At 51.8% G+C, this 23,581-nt stretch overlaps 1 protein-coding gene across 3 annotated transcripts in view; it reads right to left on the bottom strand.

Annotated features, from left to right (window-relative positions):
• The window catches only part of LOC105468709 (autophagy related 16 like 2), a 33,153-nt gene extending 23,007 nt beyond the window's left edge, over window positions 1-10,146 (bottom strand). For 2 of the 3 annotated variants that reach the window (XM_011718971.3, XM_011718970.3), the window contains exons 1-8: window positions 9,798-10,146; window positions 7,541-7,640; window positions 6,541-6,640; window positions 2,953-3,026; window positions 2,360-2,611; window positions 2,113-2,178; window positions 1,696-1,809; window positions 545-607 (exon numbers count right to left, since the gene is read on the bottom strand). In XM_011718971.3, coding sequence (XP_011717273.2) covers window positions 545-607; window positions 1,696-1,809; window positions 2,113-2,178; window positions 2,360-2,611; window positions 2,953-3,026; window positions 6,541-6,640; window positions 7,541-7,640; window positions 9,798-10,146 — 1,118 coding nt within the window. The remainder of the gene's footprint in view (window positions 1-544; window positions 608-1,695; window positions 1,810-2,112; window positions 2,179-2,359; window positions 2,612-2,952; window positions 3,027-6,540; window positions 6,641-7,540; window positions 7,641-9,797) is intronic. The other variant, XM_011718973.3, reaches the window with a different exon arrangement.
• Window positions 10,147-23,581: the final 13,435 nt, after the last annotated feature.

Here is a 23,581-nt window from a genome sequence, read left to right as displayed (position 1 = left end):
GTGGGAGCCTTCAGCTCCCCTGAGGCATCAACCATAGGAAGCAGATGGGGCAGGAGGCAGAACATGGCCCCAAGAAGCAGCGAGTGCATTCCTCAACCCAGCCTTTACCCCAGGGGTCAGTGTGGAGAGCACACAGAGGCAGGCACAGGAGCAGGGTAGGGTTGGTAGGTGCAAAGAAACCTCAGGGCTGGGGTTTCAATCCCAGTCTTGCCACTTCTTGGCTCTGTGACTCTGAATGAAAAATGCTCATTCAGAGCATTTTTCCCAATTGAGTAGGAGCTCCTGCCCTGCCTGAGGCTGGAGCTCTTGGTCCCCTGTGAGGACCTTGGATGAAGACAGACCCTTGTGATGACAGAACCTGGAAGACAGCTGAGCAGGGGCTGGGGCTGAGGCCATTCACCTGGCTCCTGTCTCCAGGGCCCAACAGACTCACACAGACAGCTGCGCACCACAAGGATGGACAGGTCGAGGCGCAGACACAGACCAAGCCTGGGCTGGGGAACCTGACACACACATGGGTGCACACAGGCACACACACACTTACTCCAGAAGCCCCTTCACCACATCCACACAGTGGGACAGCGTCAGGGAGGTGGCTGAGGCAGACCTGAGACAAAACCGAGAGAGATGTGCTAAGGGACTGGCTGGTGTGTGTACAAATGGCTGTCCATCATCTCCACACTTTGCCAGAGACCTGGAGGCTCATAACCTCTCAAGTCTGGGACAAGAACTTGACTTCTCCAAGACCAGGAGACTAGGATGACCCAGACCAGTCCCAGGAAGGTCAGGGCAGCAATGGATTTGGTAATGAAAGTCTCCCAAGGTCTCCCTCATGATGAGAAGAACTGCCTCACCCTACAAGTACCCACCAACGAAAGTTCCTGGGAAGCTGAGCTGGGGCCTACAGAGAGAAGAGGCGCTGAAGGTTCCCCCAGGGTGGGGAAAGGAGGGGGAAGCCTAGGCTTGCTGGGTGACCTCAACAATGCCCAGGAGAGGGTGTGTCCTGCAATTACTTGGCCCACAAGGGCTCCCAAGGACTTTGGGGACCAGCATCTCATGCCCCTCCCCACGGTTTCTTCACTGCCCCAAGGCCTGGACACTGGGGACCTGCAAGGAAAGACTGAGAAGAGGCGTTAGGCTGGGGAATGGGGCCCGGAGAGGGGCAGCCTCAATGACAGGCAAATCAAGAGGGGAGACCCTGCGGAGGGGTACCCAAGGTCTGAAGCCCCAGTCAGGTCCCACAAGTGTTAGCGCACATCTACACGTGCTCATACATTCACACACAGACGGGCTTAGTCAAGTTTGTACACACCTATGTCTCATGTCCCTGTGGATGCACATGCTTGTACACCTATGGCTGCACACACATGCCTGGCATGACTGGGCTCTGGGCTTTACCCACAGGTTCCCTCCTGGTGACAGCTATTCACAAGCCTGACACCCCACCCCCAGAGCTCTGATCCCAAGAAGGAGGGAAAGGGTTGAGGGTAGGGGTTGGGGTGGGTGAGATGGAACTGACCACAAGTGGCTCCAGACAATGGAGGTCAGACTAGCCCTGGGAGATCTGAGCTTTCCGGCCTCTCCTCAAGCTCCCTCCCAACCCAAGAGCTGACTCCAAGGTCCAAGAGGAAGACCCTGGCAGCCTCTGGGGTGGGGCTGAGCTCAGAGCTCTGAGACCACCACCTGGGTCCTCACCTGAAGGGCCTCTTCCACTTCTCACAAGCTTCATTCTCCAGGGGCTCTGGCTCAGGGGCTAGAGCCAGAGTCTCGGTTCTCTCCCTCATCCCATCGCCTACAGTGTCCGGACCCCTAGGAGGAGAAATGAAGCTCAGAAACGCCAAGGGACCAAGCCAGCCCCTCCTGACCCCAGCACAGGACACGCTGAAGACAGGAATTCTCAGTGATGAGGGTTCTGTGTGGGTACACGTGCAGCGGGCACGCATGCAGGCTCCTACGACCACACGGTCGTCTGCAGGTGTCCCGTGGGCCCAGAGTACTTGGGGTCCTCGGGACGCGGCTATGCACAACTACAGTCGGCGGCCTGGGTCGCCGCAGGCAGGCGGGGCCGGGAGGCAGAACACAAGGGTCGGACCGGCCCATCCCCACTCTTACTCGCTGATGCTCACGGTCCGCTTGGCAGCCTTCTTCAGCTCCTGGGACACCCGCGCCTGCTTGGCCCTTGTTGGGTAAAAAGCATCCTGAGAGCCTGGCGCGGCGCCTCGCACGCAGGCGGGGCGCGACCCGGTCCCTTTCTCCAGTGGGCGGCTGCTGCCCGCCTCCCTTCCAGACACAAGCGAGGCCCGACTCTCCCTTCAGGGGCGGGGCCTTTCCTCAGAAGGGGCGGGGCCTGCTCCCTCACCGCTCCCGGCGCTCGTTGCGCAGGTTGCGCTCAGCTGCGGCGCGCGCCTTGCACTGCACGAGCCTCTCCAGCAGGTCGCGCGCCTCCTCCTGGAGCCTGCGCAGTGCCGCCTCCCGGAGCCCGACGTGCGCGCGCAGCGCCTCGTAGGCTGCCCGCTGCACAGCGTTCTGCGCCCGCCGCTCTTCCACCTGCTGGGCCTGCTGCGCCCGTGCCTCTCGCAGCTGCGCCACGCGGACCTTCAGGGTTGCCAGCCTGGAGGATGGAAAGAGCGGATAGCGGGTCCCGAGCCTCCCCCGTCACTGCCCAGTGGGAATCTGCCTCGGAGCAGAGACCGACCTGCCCATGCCAAACGCGGCTAGCCGGTGGCTAAGCCAGGTCTCCCCCAAGACTTCGCCCTCAGAGCCCAGCCGTTCGGTCCTCTGGCACCAACCGATAGGCTCAAGGGCACGTGGGGAAAGCTCTTGGCCCGCGCCATTCTCCCGCATGGTTGGCCCTGGGCCTCCCCGAAGTGGGCGCGGTCCCTCCCGCCCCCGCCCCCGCCCCCGCCCCCGCCCCCGCCCCCGCCCGCGCCCGCGCCCGCGCCTGCGCCTCACCTGCTTTGCAGCTCCTGCAGCTCCGACTCCAAGGCGCCCAGGGCCACGCTCTTCTCCACCACCTGGTAGGCCATCTGGGGGCGGACAGGTGAGCACGGCGGCGCTGAGGCCCCTCCAGGCCTCTAGTCCCTCCCGGGCCGAAGGCGCTAAGGGACAGTTGGCTGCTCCCCTGCCCGCCCCCTTCCTGAAAAACAAGCCGTGCCCCACACAGGTTTGGGACCTTGCAGAGGGACGCGCTGCTGTTTGTGGAGCAGTGGAAGGCCCTCGGGCTCTGGAATCAGCCCTGGGTCCCAGTCCTCGCTGTGCTGCTTCCTTTCTCTGCGACCCTACTAGGAACCTCTCTGGCAAGAGCAACCCGCTACGCTGCCTCGCCTGAAGAGTGAGAAGACATCGCTCCGCTCCCAGCGCCATGCAGAACCACTGCGAGGACTCCTAGCGCAGAGGCTGCTAAATGCCCATCCGGCCCTCGGGTGCCATGATGTTCCCAGCAGGCTACATGCTCTTTCCATCCTCACCACACCAGGAGGCTGGTACTGCCACTCTCACTTCACAGACGAGGACACCGACAGAGAGGTTTAAGTGTCTGGCCCAAAGTCACGTAGCTAAGAGATTTGAGCCCAAGCCACCTAACTGCATCACCCTCCAGGCTGGTCAGGGGAATGTGAGTTCTGTTCCCCACCCCTCCCTGGGGCCTTCCTGGCTTCACTCAACCCAGGCCTGCCCAAGCACAGGTCTCAGCAGCGAGAAGCCCTGCGCAGAGGCACACAAGGCTAAAATCAGGCATGGACTCGGGGAGCCAGGGCCCAGACTCAATATGGGAACAGCCCTGGCAGCCTAGGAGAGGCAGTGAGTGTCATTTCATCTGCACCCCCGCCTCACTCGACATGCCTTCAACTCAGAGCCAAGCAGGGTCGGTGGGAGAGACAGACCCCAGGCAAGGCAGCTCCCACCAGTGTGACAAAAGAACATGAGGGCCAGAGGCGCCTCTGGCCCAGGCCAAGGCTGGGGGCTCTTATTGCTAATCTGTTCCTGTGTTCTCACGTGGGCCTGGTGAGGACAGACTGAGAAGCAAGGTTGATGCTGCCACCTGCACTGACATGACGCCCTATGTGAGTGAGTCTGCGGAAAGGGAATCTGCACATGCGGGTTGGGGCACCTTTATTCATAGTTGGCCCCATTTATAACATAATTGTTTTCACCACTGAGTAATCTGATCACCACCTCCACTTTCTCACCTGTTACTTGCTTTCATTTATGTTGTACTATTATGTTATACCATTCAATATTTCATTGTATGCCTTTCAAAATTCAAGTAGTAGAGGTGGAAAACAGATTAGTAGTTGCCAGGGGTAAGGGATGGTTGAGGGGAGAGGGGTGAATGTGACTAAAAAGGGGTAGCAAGAAAGAGATCTTTGTGGTGGTGAAACAGTGCCATATCTTGATGGTCACACAAATCTACACGTGATAAAATGATAAAGGACATATACACACTTAACACCAATCCCAGTTTCCTGGTTGTGGGTACTATAGTTATGTAAGATGTAGCCAGTGGGAGATGCTGGGGGAAGGGGACGCAGGAACTCTCTGGACTATCCTTGTAACTTCCTGTGAATCTATAATTATTTTAAAATAAAAAGTTAAAGTAATAATAATGATAAATGCTTGTGATGTGTGGAACTACTAGAGAAATTTTTACAAAAGAAAAGAAAAAGCCTCCCCACTGCCCCCATCCACTGGCGCATCCAATGGGTACTGGCTGGTGTGTGTCCAGGGAAGGAATGCTGGGGGCCAGGGAAAGCATCCCAGGCAAAGGGAGCCGGGAGCTCAGAGATGAGAGTGGCAGGAAATGCAACAGGAGCCTGGTGAGCTCAACGGGGGAGCCAGGCTAGGAGCTTTGGAAGATCTACAGCACACTAACCATGGAGAGAGGTAGTAAGACGGGCCTTTACTTTTTACTTTATGGCTTCTATTCTCTTGAGTTGTTTACAAGCATGTTTTGTGTACTGCTTGTCTTTAATGGAGATCTTTTTTTTAATTAAAATATGTCACTCTGAAAGCTGTATGGAGAAGGGACAGGGAGTGCTGAAGGAGTGTTCCAGGGTAGGATGAAAGTTACTTGTACCATGTCAGATATGGTACAAGAAACAGACATTGATGGATTTGGGGATAGTCAACATGACCTTGTGACCAGCTCAGGATGGAGGGCTGGGAAGAGTCAGAGGCGCCCGGGCGTTTCCAGCCTGTGTGAGAACCACTGGGGGGCAGTCACAGGAAGGACAGCCCACCTCATTCATAGCTTAGTCTACAAATAGTCCTTAGTATGGAATGGACTGTGGACACAGGCCCTAAAGATACAGGTTTGCCTTGGAGGCAAAACAAGACATCCCACAGCTTGGGGAGCTCACAGCCCAGAGGCAGGGGGTGGTGTAGGGGGTCAGATGTTTGAGAATCACCTCTCAAACAAATATTGAATTGGACCTACAACAGCAGCTCTGGGGAAAGGTTCTCAAATGAGTCCGTACCTATGCCCACACTTCTGTTGGGCAGGTGACTTGCCATGCTGTGACTGGATGTGTATTTACTGGGCTATCACAGTCTCCTTCAGAGGACTGGAAGCCCCCATGGGCCAGCTCTTGTTTATTGCTGCATTCCCTGTACCTTGGATATAGCAACTGTCAATAGATGTTGAGAGAATGAATGGAGAGAACAGAAGGTGACTTGTGTGAGAGGGGCTCAAATCCTGGCTCTACCTCTCCAAGCCTCAGTTTCCTCCTCTGCAACCATAAAGTTGTGAAGGATTAACTGAGATAATGTTTAGCCCAATGCCTGCAGGGAGTCAACTCTCAAAACAGCATGGACCAAAACAGCGTGGGCCAAATTCTGGGGGAGATGGTGAGCCTGATTTTAGATGTGATGTCCAAAAAGCAGCTAAGCAAGAGAGTCAGGAGCTCAGAAAAGAAGGCTGGGCTAGAGACAGATCTGAGAGTTGGCAAACAGAGAAAATGGGAGTCCGTGAGCCCCAAGAACACCCATATTTGAAGGAAGGGGAATAGGGAGGAGGGAAAGGAGGCAGTGAAGGAAGTTCAGAGGCAACAATCACAAAAATGAGAGGGAAACTAGGAGAGCACGGTGCAAGAGAAGCCGAGAGATACTGTTGCAAGGGGACAGGGAAGGCGGTAGTGTCAAGTGGAGCGTCCACACCCTGCCAATGAGCTAAATGAACCTTACTCCTGTAGTCTGCAAATGTACATTGAGCATCAACTGGTGCGAGGCCTTGGGGATGGCTGGGCGAGGGGTTAGCCATGGAGTAGTGAGCAGAGTAGGCTAAACAATGTGGAAGGGAAATGGGCTGCCAGGCCCTTGCACACCTAACTCCCTCCAGCTGCTGTTGGACCCACTTCATTGTGGGCTGCCCGGGGCACTCTGACCCCTGCTCAGCTTCAGGTCAGGGCCTGGCACACACTAGGGCTCACTCAATGCTTGCAGCACTGGGCTTGGAGAATGCAGCAAACACAGGTGTACCCCTCACTGGCTGGCTCCCTTGGACCACATCTCTCTACACCATTTTCAGACCCCTTCCCAACTTACCTCACCACAGACCAGCCGGAGCCCCTCTTCCTCCTCCTGCCACTTCACCCTCAGTGTGGCCAGTGATGGGACTTGGTCTGAGTCAAGCCCTGACTCCTCCCTGCCAACCAATCAGAGTGGTGCTCAATGTCCCCCAGTTCACCCAAGTGCCCAAAGGCACCCAAGGGATGCTACATGAAAAGCCTAAAACAAGAGCCATTAACTTCCTCCTGGGAAGATGGAAGCTAGCAAGCCAGTAAAGGAAAAGGCAAGTCTCTAGAAATGAGCTGTCCATGACTCCTCTGCTCCAAGATTCCCCTAGGCCTTGGCCAAGGACCCTTCTCAAGAGCCACCTCCCAGCCGGGTACGGTGGCTCACGCTGTAATCCCAGCACTTTGGGAGGCCGAGGTGGGCGGATCACAAGGTCAAGAGATGGAGACCATCCTGGCCAACATGGTGAAACCCCGTCTTTACTGAAAATACAAAAATTAGCCAGGGGTGGTGGTGTATGCACCAGGAGGCTGAGGCAGGAGAATTGGTTGAACCCAGGAGGTGGAGGTTGCAGTGAGCTGAGATCAGGCCACTGCACTCCAGCCTGGCTGACAGAGCCAGACTCCGTCTCAAAAAAAAAAAAAAGAAAAAAAAAAAAAAAGAAGCACCTCCCAACTCTGAATCCCAACCTATTCCTGGTTCTCATCTTTACTCCCTCTTTGGAATAGGTAGCAAGACCCTTTCTTTAGGCATCAGGCAAGGAACAGGGAAATAGAAAAAGACTGAAAAAGGGAAAAGACGTTAAGTGTAGGGGTGGGAGGGGAAGGAGATGGGACAAATGCAGAAAGATGGACAAAGAAAGTTGGAGGGGAAAGAGATTCTAAACAGCTATCCTGTGGGAAGGCCAAGGGCCTGCCTCCCCCACCACCCCCACCACCCCTGGGCAGCAGCCAGGGGCTGATGAGGCGCTAGGGAGAGAATGAACCCAGCACAGGCAGCTCTTTGTGACCACAGACACACATACACTCACCAGGGGCCCTGGTGGGTGGTGGGAGTGACACCGTTTGGCTCCGGCTGCAGCTTCTTTGAGAACTTGTCCAGCAGCTCAGCCTTCTCTAAGAGATGGTTATCTGGAGGGTGCAAAAGAGTGAGCCTGGGGCAGAGACAGATACCCAGCAGCCCCCTGGCATGCAAGTTATCTCCAGCTAGGATGGCTGCAGGAGCCCAGAGATGCTAGGCATGGGGAAGCTTCTGGCAGGCTGGCCTTGCCCCGTGCCTGAGGGGCGTCTGTGCAGCTCTACAGGACCTTCAGCCCTAGCAGTGTCCTCATAGCACCGGTCCCCAGGCCCACCGGGAAGAGGACCTGCTCTCCCAGGGACAGAAGGATGACCACTGCGGGGTACTGCCTGCTGAGGGTCCTGAGGGAAGGAAGGGGCCTGGAATTGATTCATCCCTGCCTCAGAGCAAGGTTTAGCCCCAGAAAGTGATAAACCGAGCTCTACCTGTCAATAGCCTTTGGCAAGTCACTTCCCCTCCAAGGGCTCTAGCTTTCTGCACTTAAAAATAATCCCCGGCCAGGCGTGGTGGCTCACGCCTGAATTCCCAGCACTTTGGGAGGCCAAGGTGGGCGGATCACAAGATCAGGAGATTGAGACCATCCTGGCTAACACGGTGAAACCCCGTCTCTACTAAAAATTACAAAAAATTAGCCAGGCGTGGTGGCAGGCGCCTGTAGTCCCAGCTACTCTGGAGGCTGAGAAGGGAGGCTGGTGTGAACCCGGGAGGCGGAGCTTGCAGTGAATGGAGATCCCACCACTGCACTCCAGCCTGGGCAACAGAGAGAGACTCCCTCTCATAAATAAATAAATAATCCCAACTTCCCCAGCCCTGGTGTAAGGTACCCCCAGGCTAGAATAGAAAGTCCTTAAGCAATTATTCAGCAGACATTCTGGAGGTTTTGACCCTGGAACACACTCCCTCCCCCATCAACAGTCACTTCCTCTTTTCTCACCAGTTCCAGGGGAGGGCGGGGTAGTAAGCCCAGGCCTAGCTCCCTCCTCATCAACTTCCTTCCCACACTACTTCCCACCTGTCTGTCACCTTGACTGAGGCCCCTGGGCCTGGCCTAGTTCTCACGAAAACCCCACCTCAGCCCCCAGGGTACTGCATCCCCCAGCAAACCTAAAGAAGGTCTCTATACCCAATTAACAAGTAAGAAGCTGAGGTTAATACCTAATTAACAAGTAAGAAGACTGTGACCGGCCCAAAGTCTCAAGACTGGCCCTTCGGTCTGATTTCAGCCCTCCAGGTCTCTCCAGTCCCTCAGACTCACAGCTCCCTGGGGGGGGGGGGGGCGGTGACCCCCCCCCCCCAAACTGGACGGTTCCACTGTCCGTCTGAGCAGTGGAAAAGTGTGGCTGCTGGAGGTGGGGGCTGGCCTCGAAACCCTGAAGGCAGAGGACCAGCAGCCTGGAAGCTTGCAGAGAAATTTCCCTGGCTAAGAGCAAATTTGATTGTGGGGGTTTGGCCAAGATTAGCCCCAGTGAGAGAGCCGCAGGGACTGTGATTAGACTTCCTACAGCAGACATACAATCGCTGGTGGCCAGAGGCGCGATACACAGGCACACCTGTTCATCCCGTCTTGAACTGCCACACCCCATCCTGACCAGCTGCCCAGAAACCATTCTGAGAGTCCGACTTCGCTGGACTCAGCCGGCATCCGCCAGCAGCCCGGGGCCCCCTGATGCCCCCTCAGGTTGGGTAGGCTGACGGGGAGGTGTTCCATAAGCCTGCGCCAGCGTTGCCTGTCGGCGGCAGAGCCTGAGATGCACAGCCTCCTCCTTAGAGGTTCCGAGTGTCGCCCCTCTCCGGATGGGCCAATAAGTGGCTGCTCTGGACAAGTCCCGCGTTCTTTCATTGCTCTACGGAGACTAAGTGCACTAATCAAGCCCCTACCCCGGGGACTGCCCGGAAGGGGAGGCACAAGAGACCCTTCAAAACCAACACCCGGGGACGCACTTGCGTCTCGGAAGCCCAGCTCGTGGGAGGCAGAGCCCGTCCTGAAGGGCGACGAGGGCGGGGGGGCAGGAGGGGCTTGTCCAGGTTCTAAGCAGAGCCTGGATGGCAAGGGGCGGAGTCCTGGCAGTCGGGGTGGGCGTAACGCACAGGCTCAAGGCACAAGGCACAGCGCACTCGGGTCACAAGCGGAGGAGCCAGTCAAACCCTCTCCCCGCGCCCGTAGTCGCGTCCCCTCAGCGACCATCCTCTCAGCCCCGGGGCGCACTCACAGGCCGGCACCAGCTCCAGGAAGAGCGCCTTTTGCGTACGGTCCCGAAGACGCAGCTGCCACACAATGTGGCGTTTCCATCGGGCTACGGGGGCGCCGGGGACGCCGGGCCCAGCCATGGCCGCGCTCTGCCGCCTCTCGGCGCGTTCCTCCCGCCCAGGACGGCGCCAGGCCCGGGCGGGGCCTTGCGCGGACTCCGTTACGCCAGGGGGAGGGCGGTGGCGGGGAATCCCCGGCTTGTCCCAAGAGCGCTCTGGTTGGGAGGACCGAAGGCCGACGCCGGGAGGAGCCGCCTCCGGTAGGAGCCGCCTCCGGGTCTGAACCGCCGGGGTCCCGTCCGAAATGTTCATCTAAGTGGGGGCTCTTGTGGCTGTGAGGGTCATAAGCAGGAGCGAGGTCGGAGCCTCCGGGGCGGCTTCCCCCACGCGGGTGGAGCGCTCCGGAGGTGGGGCCCTCAAGGTCCGGGTCCCTTAACCCCGTCGCGCCCGGGCGGAGTCCCACAGCTGCTGATGCTCCCCATGCCGCTGCGGTCCCGGCCGCGCGCCCAGTCAGGGACCCGGAGGCCCTCAGCCCCGGGCTCTGCGCGTACACTGAGGGCGCGCGCAGCAGGACAGCGAGATAAGGAAGCAGAGACGGAAGGGAGGAATCCCAGCTTTCCGGGGATGATGGCGTTCGAGTTGGGTCTGTGAGGGATGAAAGAGGAGTTGGCCAGAGGGAGAGAGAGGGACTCTAGGCCTCGAGAAGAGCACGTGCAGAGGTTCCGTGACACGAAAACGCCAGGTAGGTGTGGGGCTGGGAGGACAGGAGGCAGAAGGGTTTATGGCTCCACATGGTCGCCGAAATTTTAGGTCCCTGAGAGTAAAGGGGTGCAGCTGCTTTCATCTGGAAAGCCCCTGGCCGGGAGGAGAGAAGGGACTTGCTTGCCTGGGGTTGCAAGGGAGTGGGTGGCTGAGATGGCCAGCACCCCAGCATCCTGACTCAGGGCCGGATGCTTCATCCCACTGGGTGGAGCAGACACATCTCTTGTGGATACCCTTGAAAGTGAACCGTGGGTCGCAGGGCACTGGTCAAATCGTCTCTAGCTAGGTGCTAGAGAGCCACCTCTGCAGGCTCAGGCTCCTGTGACACACGAAAGGAGGGACTCGCTGGGCCCAGCCTCACCCTGGGGCATGCCAGCAGGCCCTGCCCTCTAAGTGCTGGCAGACCTGGCCTTCCCTAGGAAATGAGAGAAATTGGGCAACCTTGGGAGAGCAGTGCAGGCCCTGGAGGTGACGAGTCTGTTGAGATTCTGATGGGGACGAGTCAGAGGATGTAGAAAGCAGCGAAGGCCCAGTCGCCCCCAGGTCAGTGTAGCCTGCCCTGCTTTCACAGTGAGCTGGGCTCAGTCTCTCATATGTCACTGTCTTAGACACCCATGGCCTTTGCACAGGCCAAGCCTGATGTTTGGAACACCATCCCCTCTAGTGGGCCTGGCTCCTAATCATGCATCACCTCCTCCAGGAGTACTTTCCTGCCCCTCCACTAAGTTCAAGCTTCTCAGATACCAGCCCCAGTTGAGTTCGAGTTATAACTGTCGCCAGTTATCACACCATCCTGTAATCTGTGCAGTGCCCCTTAGGGCAGGGCCTGGGTCCCGGATGTCTCTGTACCTCTAGCCCCAGCCCAGGCCTGGCCTGTCTCTTGAAGGAGTATTTCTGTTAAAGATGGGTGGTAACATTCAGCAAAAGGCATGCCCAGGAGACAGGCACAGTGCCCATGGAGACCCAGGGCCAGCTGATGACAGTGATGAATTCCCTTTAGAACTGGCTGACTCTTGGGTGCTTGGAGACACTATATAAATAAGGAACTCTGGCTGTGTGCATTGGAGAGGATATTAACAGGGCTTGGCCTGGCTGTGAGGTGCAGAGATGCTGTTTCTCTCAGGTAAGGAGTCATATTGGGGCAGGGTTTCCTAATCCTTTTTTGACTCACAAAATACACCTAGGAAATACTAAATAAATTGTCATTTTTGAGTAGTATATGATAAAGAAGTGATTGATTTTGACTAAAAATATTCATGTTCTACTTTTAGAATATGAAAGACTGTATTACAAAGATCACTTGAAATAAAATTTTAGAGGCCGGGCGCGGTGGCTCAAGCCTGTAATCCCAGCACTTTGGGAGGCCGAGATGGGCGGATCACGAGGTCAGGAGATCGAGACCATCCTGGGTAACACAGTGAAACCCCGTCTCTACTAAAAATACAAAAACTTAGCTGGGCGAGGTGGCAGGCGCCTGTAGTCCCAGCTACTCGGGAGGCTGAGGCAGGAGAATGGCGTGAACCCGGGAGGCGGAGCTTGCAGTGAGCTGAGATCCGGCCACTGCACTCCAGCCTGGGTGACAGAGCGAGACTCCGTCTCAAAAAAAAAAAAAAAAAAAAGAAAATTTTAGATAACATAATATATGGAGACAAATTTCTGCTTTTTACATTTAACTTGCTCTTTAATGTATCTCAAATTAATTATGTAAGAGAAATATTATTTGACCAATAAATATAAAAAAGTGTTATACCATGATCTGGGGACCTAATGTACTTTACTTTTTTTGTTCTGTTTTGTTTTTGAGACAGGGTCTCTCTCTGTTGCCCAGGCTGGAATGCGATGACACAATCATGGCTCACTGCAGCCTCATTCTCCTGGGATTAAATGATCCTTCCACCTCAGTCTCCTGAGTAGCTGAGACTACAGGCACATGCCACTATACCTGGCTCTTTTTTTGTTTGTTTTTGAGACAGAGCCTCACTCTGTCACCCGGGCTGGAGTGCAGTGGTAAATCTCAGCTCATTGCAACCTCCACCTCTGGGGTTCAAGCGATTCTCGTGCATCCGCCTTTCGAATAGGTGGGATTACAGGCACGCGTCACCACACCCAGCTAATTTTTGTACTTTTAGTAGAAATGGGGTTTCACCATGTTGGCCAGGCTGGTCTCCAGCTCCTGACCTCAAGTGATCCACCCACCTCAGCTTCCCAAAGTGCTGGGATTACAGGCGTGAGTCACCGTGCCTGGCCACCCAGTTCATTTTAAATTTTTCTTTAAAGACAGGGTCTCACTATGTTGCCCAGGCTGGTCTTGAACTCCTGGGCTCAAACATTCCTCCTGCCTTGGCCTCCCAAGTGCTAGCATTACAGGCACGAGCTACTGCACCTGACCCTAAAGTACTTTAGAATGTAGTTTAAAACTTGCACCTGGCTGGGCGCGGTGGCTCACACCTGTAATTCCAGCATTTTGGGAGGCCGAGGCGGGCAGATCATGAGGTCAGGAGATTGAGACCACAGTGAAACCCCATATCTACTAAAAATACAAAAAAATTAGCCGGGTGCAGTGGCGGGCCCCTGTAGTCCCAGCTACTCAGGAGGCTGAGGCAGGAGAATGGTGTGAACCTGGGAGGTGGAGCTTGCACTGAGCTGAGATCTCGCCACTACACTCCAGCCTGGGGGACAGAGCGACACTCTGTCTCAAAAAAACAAAAAAAAAAAAAAAAAAAACTTGCACCTGGGAGGCCAGACACGGTGGCTCACACCTGTAATCCCAGCACTTTGGGAAGCTGAGGCAGGTGGATCACAAGGTCAGGAGTTCAAGAGCAGCCTGGCCAGAATGGTGAAACCCCATTTCTACTAAAAATACCAAAAAAAAAAAAAAAAAAAAAAAAGCCAGGCTTGGTGGCTGGTGCCTGTAATCCCAACTACTTGGGAGGCTAAGGCAGAGAATTGGTTGAACCTGGGAGGCAGAAGTTGCAATGAGCCAAGATCGCGCCACTGCACTCCAGCCTGGCGACAGAGCGAGACTCCATCTCAAAAAAAAAAACCAAAAAAACAAACAAACAAAAAAAACCTTGCACCTGGGTTAGGCATCTGCCAGAAGCCAGAGTGATTGTTCAAAAACTTAAATCAGGCCGGGCACAGTGGCTCACGCCTGTAATCCCAGCACTTTGGGAGGCCGAGGTGGGCAGGTCACCTGAGGTCGGGAGTTTAGGACCAGCCTGACCAACATGGAGAAACCCCATCTCTACTAAAAATACAAAAATTATCCAAGTGTGGTGGCGCACGCCTGTAATCCCAGCTACTCGGGAGGCTGAGGTAGGAGAATGGCTTGAACCCAGGAGGCAGAGGTTGCAGTGAGCTGAGATTGCGCCACTGCACTCCAGCCTGAGCAACAGGACAAGACTCCGTCTCAAAACAACAAAAACAAAACCTTAAATCATCTCAAGTTCCTCTTGCTTAAAACCCTTGAAAGGCTCTCCGGCATAGTCAAAGCAAATACCAAACCCTTTACCATGGCCTTCAAGGCCCTGCTTGATCTAGCCCCTGCCCACATCACTGATCTTACCTCTTCCTACTCTTTAGCCTTATTCACTGCACTGAAATCCCACTGCCAAGCTTAGTCCCACCTTGGAGGCTTTGCCCTGGCTGCACCCCCTTCCTAGTGCTCTTCCTCCACAACTTTTAGGGGCTAGCTCCTACATACCAGGCGGACCTTTTCTGTCACCCATTCTGAAAAAGCTCCCATCCCAATAAGCATCTATCACATCACCCTTGTTCTTCCTTTCAGAGCACCTAATACTCCCAGAAAGAATCACATTTCTGTGTTTGCTAGCTGTTTATTATGTCTCTTCTACAGACAGACTGGTCTGTGGTTACAGTGATTTCTTTTTTTTTTTTTTTTCTGGAGACGGAATCTCGCTCTGTCGCCCAGGCTGGAGTGCAGTGGCATGATCTTGGCTCACTGCAACCTCCGCCTCCCGGATTCAAGCAGTTCTCCTGCCTCAGCCTCCTGAGTAGCTGGGACTACAGGCACATGCTGCCACGCCCGGCTAATTTTTTGTATTTTAGTACAGACAGGGTTTTACCACGTTGCCCAGGCTGGTCTCGAACTCCTGAGCTCAGGCAGTCTGCTTGCCTCGGCCTCCCAAAGTGCTAGGATACAGGCGTGAGCCACCGCACCTGGCAGTAGAGTGATTTCTAATATTGCCCGTGACTCTGTTGGCTGAACTCAGCTGGTGATTCTCACTTTGAGTGGCTTATGTGACTGCGATCACACCAGGACTGGAGTTACCTGAAGACTCAGCTGGGCGGGTTGCTGTTGATGGCTTGCTTGCTCATTTGGCTGGCAGGAGATGCCATCCATTGGTTAGAGGGTCGGAGCTGCAAACCAAAGCACCTACATATGGCCCCTTCGCATGGCTTAGCTTTCTCAGAGCATGGTGGCTAGATTCTGAGAGGGAGCATCCCAAAACATGCATCCAACAGTACGAAAGCTGTCAGTCTCTTACGATTTGACCCTGAAATTAGAACACATCACTTCCTCTGCATTCTATTGACCAAAGCAGTCACAGACCAGCTCAAATTGAAGGAGAGGGGACATAGGCCCCAGCTTTCAATGAAAGGAATGTCAAGCCAGGCACAGTGGCTCACACCTGTAATCCCAGCACTTTGGGAGGTCAAGGCGGGCGGATCACGAGGTCAGGAGTTCGAGACCAGCCTGACCAACATGGTGAAACCCTGTCTCTACTGAAAATGCAAAAATTAGCTGGGTGTGGTGGCACATGCCTGTAATCCCAGCTACTCAGGAGGCGGAGGCAGGAGATTTGCTTGAACTCCGGAGGTGGAGGTTGCAGTGAGCCAAGATTGCACCATTGCACTCCAGCCTGGGCAACAGAATGAGACTCCATCTCAAAAAAACAAGAAAAAAAAAAAAAGGAATGTCAAAAAATGTCTGGCCATCTTTAATCCACCACATGTGATACTAAATAAAACTCCAAATCTCAGTCGCTTAACACAACAAAGACTTACTTCTTACTCATCCCACATTAGACAATGATGGTGTACTGTTCTCCCCCAGCAGTGACTTAAAACCAGAGTGCGTCCTTCTGACATCACCATAATCTCAGTTATTTGATTTCAACTGCTCAGATCGGGGTAGGGGAAAGGGAAAAGACTGAGATTAACACTTAATTGCCTTGGACTGAAATGACACATTCTTCTGCCCAGTTCCAATTGGTGACATCACATCTACTAGGAAGGCTGAGAAATGTAGTCTTTCCATATTTCCTGGAAAAGAGAAATGGGTGTGGATACATCACTGTGGTTAACACACACCAGTTTCCCAGTCTCCTCCTCTAAAAGCATCACCACTAACACTACATAGTGTATACTTCCAGAAACATTTGTGCATATACAACACATAAAACACAAAGGGGGCCAGGCACGGTGGCTTACGCCTGTAATCCCTGAGCAGATCACTTGAGTCCAGGAGTCTGAGACTAGCCTGGGCAACATGGCGAAACCCTGTCTCTTCTAAAAATACAAAAATTAGCCAGGCATGGTGGCACGTGCCTGTAGTCCCAGCTACTCCAGAGGCTGAGGTGGGAGGATCACTTGAGCCCAGGAGGCAGAGGTTGCACTGAGCTGTTATCATGCCACTGCACTCAGCCTGGGTGACAGAGTGAGACCTTGTCTAAAAAAAAAAAAAGAAAAAAAAAAAAACCACAGAAAACACAAAGGGTAGCATTTACAGACTTCCACACTTTGCTTCTTCCTCTTTTTTTTTTTTTTTTTTTTTTTTTTTTTTTAATGGCGGAGCCTTACTCTGCTGTCCAGGGTAGAGTGCAATGGCACAATCATAGCTCATTGTAACCTCAAACTCCTGGGCTCAAATAATCCTCCCACCTCAGCCTCCTGAGACTGAAGATATGAGCCATCACACCTGGCCAAGCAAAGGATTTAAATAGACATTTCTTCAGGCCAGGCACGGTGGCTCCCGCCTATAATCCCAGCACTTTGGGAGGCCAAGGCGGGCGGATCACCTGAGGTCAAGAGTTCAAGACCAGTGTGGCCAACATAGTGAAACCCCATATCTACTAAAAATACCAAAATTAGCTGGGTATGGTGGCGCTTACTTATAGTCTCAGCTACTTAGGAGGCTGAGGCAGAAGAATCACTTGAACCCGGGAGGCAGAGGTTGCAGTGAGCAGAGATCGCACCACTGCACTCCAGCCTGGGCGATGGAGTGAGACACCATCTCAAAAATAAATAAATAGACATTTATTCAAAGAAAATATACAAATGGCCAATAAGCATGTGAAAAATTGCTCAACATCATCAGTAGGGAAATGCAAATAAAAAACCACAATGAGATAGCACTTTATATCTACTAAGATGGCTATAATTTTTTAAAAAGAAACTAACAGTGTCAGGGAGGATGCGGAGAAAATAGAACCCTCATGCATTGCTGGTGGGAATGGCTGGTGGCGCAGCTGACGTGGAAAATAGTTTGGAAGTTTCTCAAAAGGTTAAACGTACAACCGGCCGGGCGCGATGGCTCAAGCCTGTAATCCCAGCACTTTGAGAGGCCAAGATGGGCGGATCACTAGGTCAGGAAATAGAGACCATCCTGGCTAACACGGTGAAACCCCCGTCTCTACTAAAAAAAATACAAAAAACTACCCAGGCGAGGTGGCGGGCGCCTGTAGTCCCAGCTACTTGGGAGGCTGAGGCAGGAGAATGGCGTAAACCTGGGAGATGGAGCTTGCAGTGAGCTGAGATCTGGCCACTGCACTCCAGCCTGGACGACAGAGCTAGACTCCGTCTCAAAAAAAAAAAAAAAGTACAACCATCACATGATCCAGCAATTCCATTCCTGGGTTCATATCCACAAGATCAAAAGAATCGAAAACAGGGACTTGAACAGAGATTTGTATGCTGCTATAGTTTGGATGTTTGTCCCCTGCAAATCTCATGTTGAAATTGGATCCCCAGTGTTGGAGAGGACTAATGGGAGGTGCTTGGGTCATGGGGGCAGAAACCTCATGAAGACATAATGCCCTCCCTAGGTGGGCAGGAGTGGTGAGTTCTTCCTTTATCAGTTCCCAAAGAACTGGTTGTTTAAAAAGGGCCTGGAGGCCTGGAGCAGTGGCTCACTCCTATAATCCCAGCACTTTGGGAGGCTGAGGTGGGCGGATCACTTGAGGTCAGGAGTTCAAGACCAGCCTGGCCAACATGGTGAAACCCCATCTCTACTAAAAATACAAAAAAAAAAAAAAAAAAAAAAATCAGCCCAGCATGGAGGCAAATGCATGTAGTCCCAGCTACTTGGGAGGCTGAGGCATGAGAATCACTTGAACCCAGGAGGTGGAGGTTGCAGTGAGTCAAGATCACACTACTGTACTCCAGCCTGGGTGACAAAGTGAGACTCTGTCTCAGAAAAAAAACAAAAAAAAAGGGCCTGGACTTCCCATCTCACTCTCTCTTGCTTCCCCTCTTACCATGTGATCTCTGCACACCCTGGCCCCTCTTCACCTTCCATGGTGAGTGAAGTAGCCTGAGGCCTCACCAGAAGCAGATGCTAGTGGCATGCTTCTTGTACAACCTGCAGAACTGTGAATCAAATAAACCTCTTTTCTTTATAAATTACTCAGCCTCAGGAATCAGAGTAAGACATACACCCATGTTCCTAGCAGCATTATTCACAACATCCAAAAGTGGAAACATTGTAAGTGTCCATCAACACATGAACTGATAAGCAAAATGAGGTGTGTATACAAAGAACAGAATATTATTCAGCCATGAAAAAGAATGAAATTCTGATACATACTACAACATGGATGAAACCTGAAAACATGCTAAGTGAAATAAGCCAGACATAAAAGGACAGATCTATAAATCCACTTATATAAAATATACAGAATAGCCAGGCTTGGTGGCTCACGCCTGTTATTCCAACACTTTGGGAGGCTGAGGCGGGTGGATCACCTGAGGTCAGGAGTTCAAGATCAGCCTGGCCAATATGGTGAAACCTCATTTTGGATCACTTGAACCCATGAGTTTGAGAGCAACCTGGGCAACACAGGAAAACTACAAAATATGTAAAAAGTAGTGGGGTGTGGTGGCATGCGCCTGTCGTCCCAGCTACTTGAGAGGCTAAAGCAGGAGAATCACTTGAGCCCAGGACGTCGAGTCTGCAGTGAGCCATGACTGTACTACTGTACTCTAGCCTGGGTGACAGAGTGAGACCCAGTCTCTTAAAAATAAAAAATTAAAGTATGGTTAAAATGGCAATTTTTGTGTTACTTATGTTTTACCACAATTTTAAAACAAAAACAAAACCTCACTCAAAAAGAGTGAGGTTTTTGGGAGGCTGAGGCCCTCAAAGTGCTGGGATTACAGGTGTGAGCCACCACGCCCGGCCTCCTGATGTCATTCTGAGGTCAGGAGTTTAAGACCAGCCTGGCCAACATGGTGAAAGCCCGTCTCTACTAAAAATACAAAAATTAACCGGGCGTGGTGGTGTGCTCCTGTAATCCCAGCTACTCGGGAGGCTGAGGCAGGAGAATTGCTTAAATCCAAGAGGCGAAGGTTGCAGTGAGCCGAGATTGCTCCACAGCACTCCAGCCTGAGCAACAAGAGCAAGACTCTGTCTCAAAAAACAAAAACAAAAAAAACAAAGTAGTAAAATCCAGAAAATAGAACTTCTACAAATCAACCAAACTGAAAACCCAATATAAAAATAAGCAATAACTTTCATCATCAGAAGAGAAAGAAAACTCACTGATCTTGCATGCCCTCCAAAAAAGAAAGGAAAATAAAAGTTATCCACAAAAATTATAATGTAAGTGAAAGTACAAATGAGGGGTCATTTTTTTTACTCAACATATTGGCAAAAGTTAAGAAATTGCAAGATACAGTCATGCACTGCATAAGGATATTTTAGTCAACAACAGACTGCAGATAAGACAGCAGTCCCATAAGATTATAAAACTGTATTTTTACTGTACTTTTCTATGTTAAAATACACAAATACAAACCATTATGTTAGTTGCCTACAGTATTCAGTGTAGTACACGCTGTACACGTTTACAGCCTGGGAGCAAAAAGTTATATCATATAGCCAAGGTGTGTGTGGTGGGCTCTACCCTCTGTTTGTGTAAGTACACTATGATGTTCACACAAGGATGAAATCACCTAACAATGCATTTCTCAGAGCGTATCCTGATTGTTAAGTGATGCATGGCTATATTCAGAGTTGGTGAGAGTGTGGGGGAAATGGAGTCCATTGTTCTTTGCTGGTGGGAGTGTCAATTGGTTTAATCTCTTAGGAGGACAATTTGGCCATCTACACACTGATATATACGCACATCCTTGGACCCAGCAGCTGCACTCCAGTGTGCAACAGGATGAATGGTTACAGATATCATGGTACATTCATAAGACAGAATCCGATGCAATTCAAAGAAGGAGCTGGACCTATGTGTCCCAACATTGGAAGTATATGTCTGAAATACTTCATAATACTTCTTCAAACCCAACGGGTTTATTTTTTGTTTCTAATGTTATATTCTGTTTCTTTTTCTTTTTTTTTTTTTTTTTTTTTTTTTTTTTTTTTTTTTTTGAGACGGAGTCTCGCTCTGTCGCCCGGGCTGGCTGGAGTGGTGTGGCATGATCTCAGCTCACTGCAACCTCTGCCTCCCAGGTTCAAGTGATTCTCCTGCCTCAGCCTCCCAAGTAGCTGGGATTACAGGCGTGCACTACCACGCCCAGCTAATTTTTGTATTTTTTAGTAGAGACAGGGTTTCACCATGTTGGCCAGGATGGTCTCGATCTCCTGACCTTGTGATCCACCTGCCTTGGCCTCCCAAAGTGCTGGGATTACAGGCGTGAGCCACTGTGCCAGGCCTTCTTTTTCTTTTTTAATTGAGACAGGGTCTCTCTGTCACCCAAGATCGAGTGCAGTGGTGCGCTCATAGCTCACTGTAGCCTTGACCTCCCAGACTCTAGTGATCCTCCTGCCTCAGTCTTCCAAGTAGCTGGTTCTGCAGGGGCACGCCACCACACCAAGCTTTTTATTTATTTATTTAGAGACAGGGCCTTGCTCTGTTGCCCAGGCAAGAGTGCAGTAGTATGATCTCTGCTCACTGCAACCTCCACCTCCCAGGCTCAAGCAATCCTCCCATTTCAGCCTCCCATGTAGCTAGGACCACAGGCAGGCATGTGCCACCACACCCTGCTAAGATTTTTTGTTTGTTCATTTTATGATTTTTTTGTAGAGAAAGGTTTTTGCCATATTGTCCAGATTGGTCTCAAATTCCTGGACTCAAGCAATCTGCCCACCTTGGCCTCCCAAACCACCGGGATTACAAGCGTGAACCACCTCAACCGGCCGTATTCTGTTTCTATTATAAATGATGAGATTAAACGTTCGGATGGCTGTTTGCAAACAGTTTTCATAAATGACACCTTTAGGGGTAGGTTAGTTTTTTTCTCGGTACATGAAAAACCAAATGAGATATGATCATCGTGTCTATTATTTTTTCCTTCCAGCCGTGGAATTGCAGCCTTAGTGACATCTGGATATGAGTTTTGAGCAGATAAATGCAAGAATCTGATAACAATCATCTTGAGGCAAATTTGCAGGTTTATTTTTATGCTTCTTTTAAATTAGTTATTTATGTCCATAACCAATAGCCCAACTAAAGATGATAATTAACTAATATATTAATAGAATTAAAAACTAAACAGGCCAGGTGTGGTGGCTCATGCCTGTAACCAAAGTGTTGGGAGGCTGAGGCAGGAGGATCACTCGAGCCCAGGAGTTCGAGACAGGCCTGGGCAACATGGCAAAAACCCATCTCTACTAAAGGTTAAAAAATAAACAGTTTAAAAGTCTGAAATGGTTAAGAAACATCCATGGTATGGGGAAAGTAGGTTCAGCTGTAGCTGTGTTAGTCTTTTTTTTTTTTTTTTTTTTGAGACGGAGTCTTGCTCTGTTGCCCAGGCTGGAGTACAGTGGCACCATCTTGGCTCACTGCAAGCTCCGCCTCCCGGGTTCACACCATTCTCCTGCCCCAGCCTCCCAAGTAGCTGGGACTACAGGTGCCCACCACCATGCCTGGCTAATTTTTTGTATTTTTAGCAGAGACGGGGTTTCACCATGTTAGCCAGGATGGTCTCGATCTCCTGACCTTGTGATCTGCCTGCCTCGGCCTCCCAAAGTGCTCGGATTACAGGCGTGAGCCACCGCGCCCGGCCGCTGTCTTAGTCTTTTGGGGCTACTGTAATGAAACACCCTAGAGTGGGTAATTTATAAACAAGAGAAATTTATTGCTCACATTTCTGGAGGCTGGGAAGTGCAAGATCAAGACACCAACAGATTCGGTGTCTGGTGAGGGCTGCTCTCTGCTTCAAAGACGATGCTTTCTCTCTCCATTCCCACATGGTAGAAGAGGCCTGGGAAGCTCCCTCAAGCCTCTTTTATAAGGGCACTAATTCCATTCATGAGGGTGGAGCCCTCATGATTTAATCACTCCCTCAAACCCCACATCTGAATACTATCACATTGGGTATCAGATTCCACACTGGGTATGGATTTTGGGGTGATACCAACATTCAGATAGCAGTTGCTAACGGGGTCTCAGCACTCCCTGACGTTGTGTGCATACCACATGCGTTACTATTCACTATTATTTTATGAAAGTCGCCAGAATCAAAATGGAGTCACGTGACCCAGAGCAGTGGGTCACACCTGTAATCCCAGCACTTTGGGAGGCTGAGGTGGGCAGATCACTTGAGCCCAGGAGGAGGTTGAGGCTGCAGTGAGCCCTGATCACGCCACTGGACTCCAGCCTGGGCAACAGAGGGAAACCCTGTCTCGAAAAAAAAAACAAAAAACAACGCCGGGCGCGGTGGTTCACGCCAGTAATCCCAGCACTTTGGGAAGCTGAGGCGGGCGAATCACAAGGTCAGGAGATCTAGACTATCCTGGCTAACACGGTGAAACCCCTTCTCTACTAAAAATACAAAAAAAAAAAAAAATTAGTGGGGCATGGTGGCAGGCGCCTGTAGTCCCAGTTACTCAGGAGGCTGAGGCAGGAGAATAGCGTGAACCCGGGAGGCAGAGCTTGCAGTGAGCGGAGATCGCACCACGGCACTCCAACCTGGGCGACAGAGCAAGACTCTGTCTCAAAAAAAAAAAAACAAAACAGCAACAACAACAACAACAACAAAACGGAGTCACTAGTATTTAAAAAAAAAAAAAAAACAAGGCTGGGTGTGGTGGCTCACACTTGCAGTCCCAGCAGTTTAGGAGGCCGAGGTGGGAGGATTACTTGAGCCCAGGAGTTCAAGACAAGCCTGGGCAATATGGCAAGACCCTGTCTCTACAAAAAATTGTAAAATTAGCCAGGCATGGTGGCGCACACCTGTAGTCCCAGCTGCTCAGGAGGCTAAGGAGGAGGATCACTTGAGCCCAGGCAGTAGAGGTTGCAGTGAGCCAAGATCGTGCCACTGCACTCCAGCCTGGGCGACAGAGTGAGACCCTATCTCCAAAAAAATAATTAATCAATTAATTTTAATAATTTATTTTAACACAAATTACCTGGAACTTAGCAGCTTAATTAATTAATTAACTTTTAAAAATCCCTGACAACTACAGTCAGGGAAGGATATGAAGAGAGAATTGTCATGCTTGTATGCCTCCTAAGAAAAGCAATCACAGGCCAGGCGCGGTGGCTCACGCCTGTAATCCCAGCACTTTGGGAGGCTGAGGCAGGTGGATCACTTGAGGTCAGGAGTTCGAGATTAGCCTGGCCAAAATGGTGAAACCCTGTATCTACTAAAAATACAAAAAAATTAGCCAGGTGTAGTGCCACACACCTGTAGTCCCAGCTACTTGGGAGGCTGAGGCAGGAGAATCACTTGAACCCAAGTGAGCCGATCGTGCCATTACACTCCCGCCTGGGCAACAAGAGCAAAACTC

The sequence above is a fragment of the Macaca nemestrina genome, chromosome 12, assembly GCF_043159975.1.
Source record: "Macaca nemestrina isolate mMacNem1 chromosome 12, mMacNem.hap1, whole genome shotgun sequence".
Lineage (NCBI taxonomy): Eukaryota > Metazoa > Chordata > Mammalia > Primates > Cercopithecidae > Macaca > Macaca nemestrina.
Note: the sequence above shows the minus strand (reverse complement) of the source record. Positions and strands in the feature narration are given on the sequence as shown.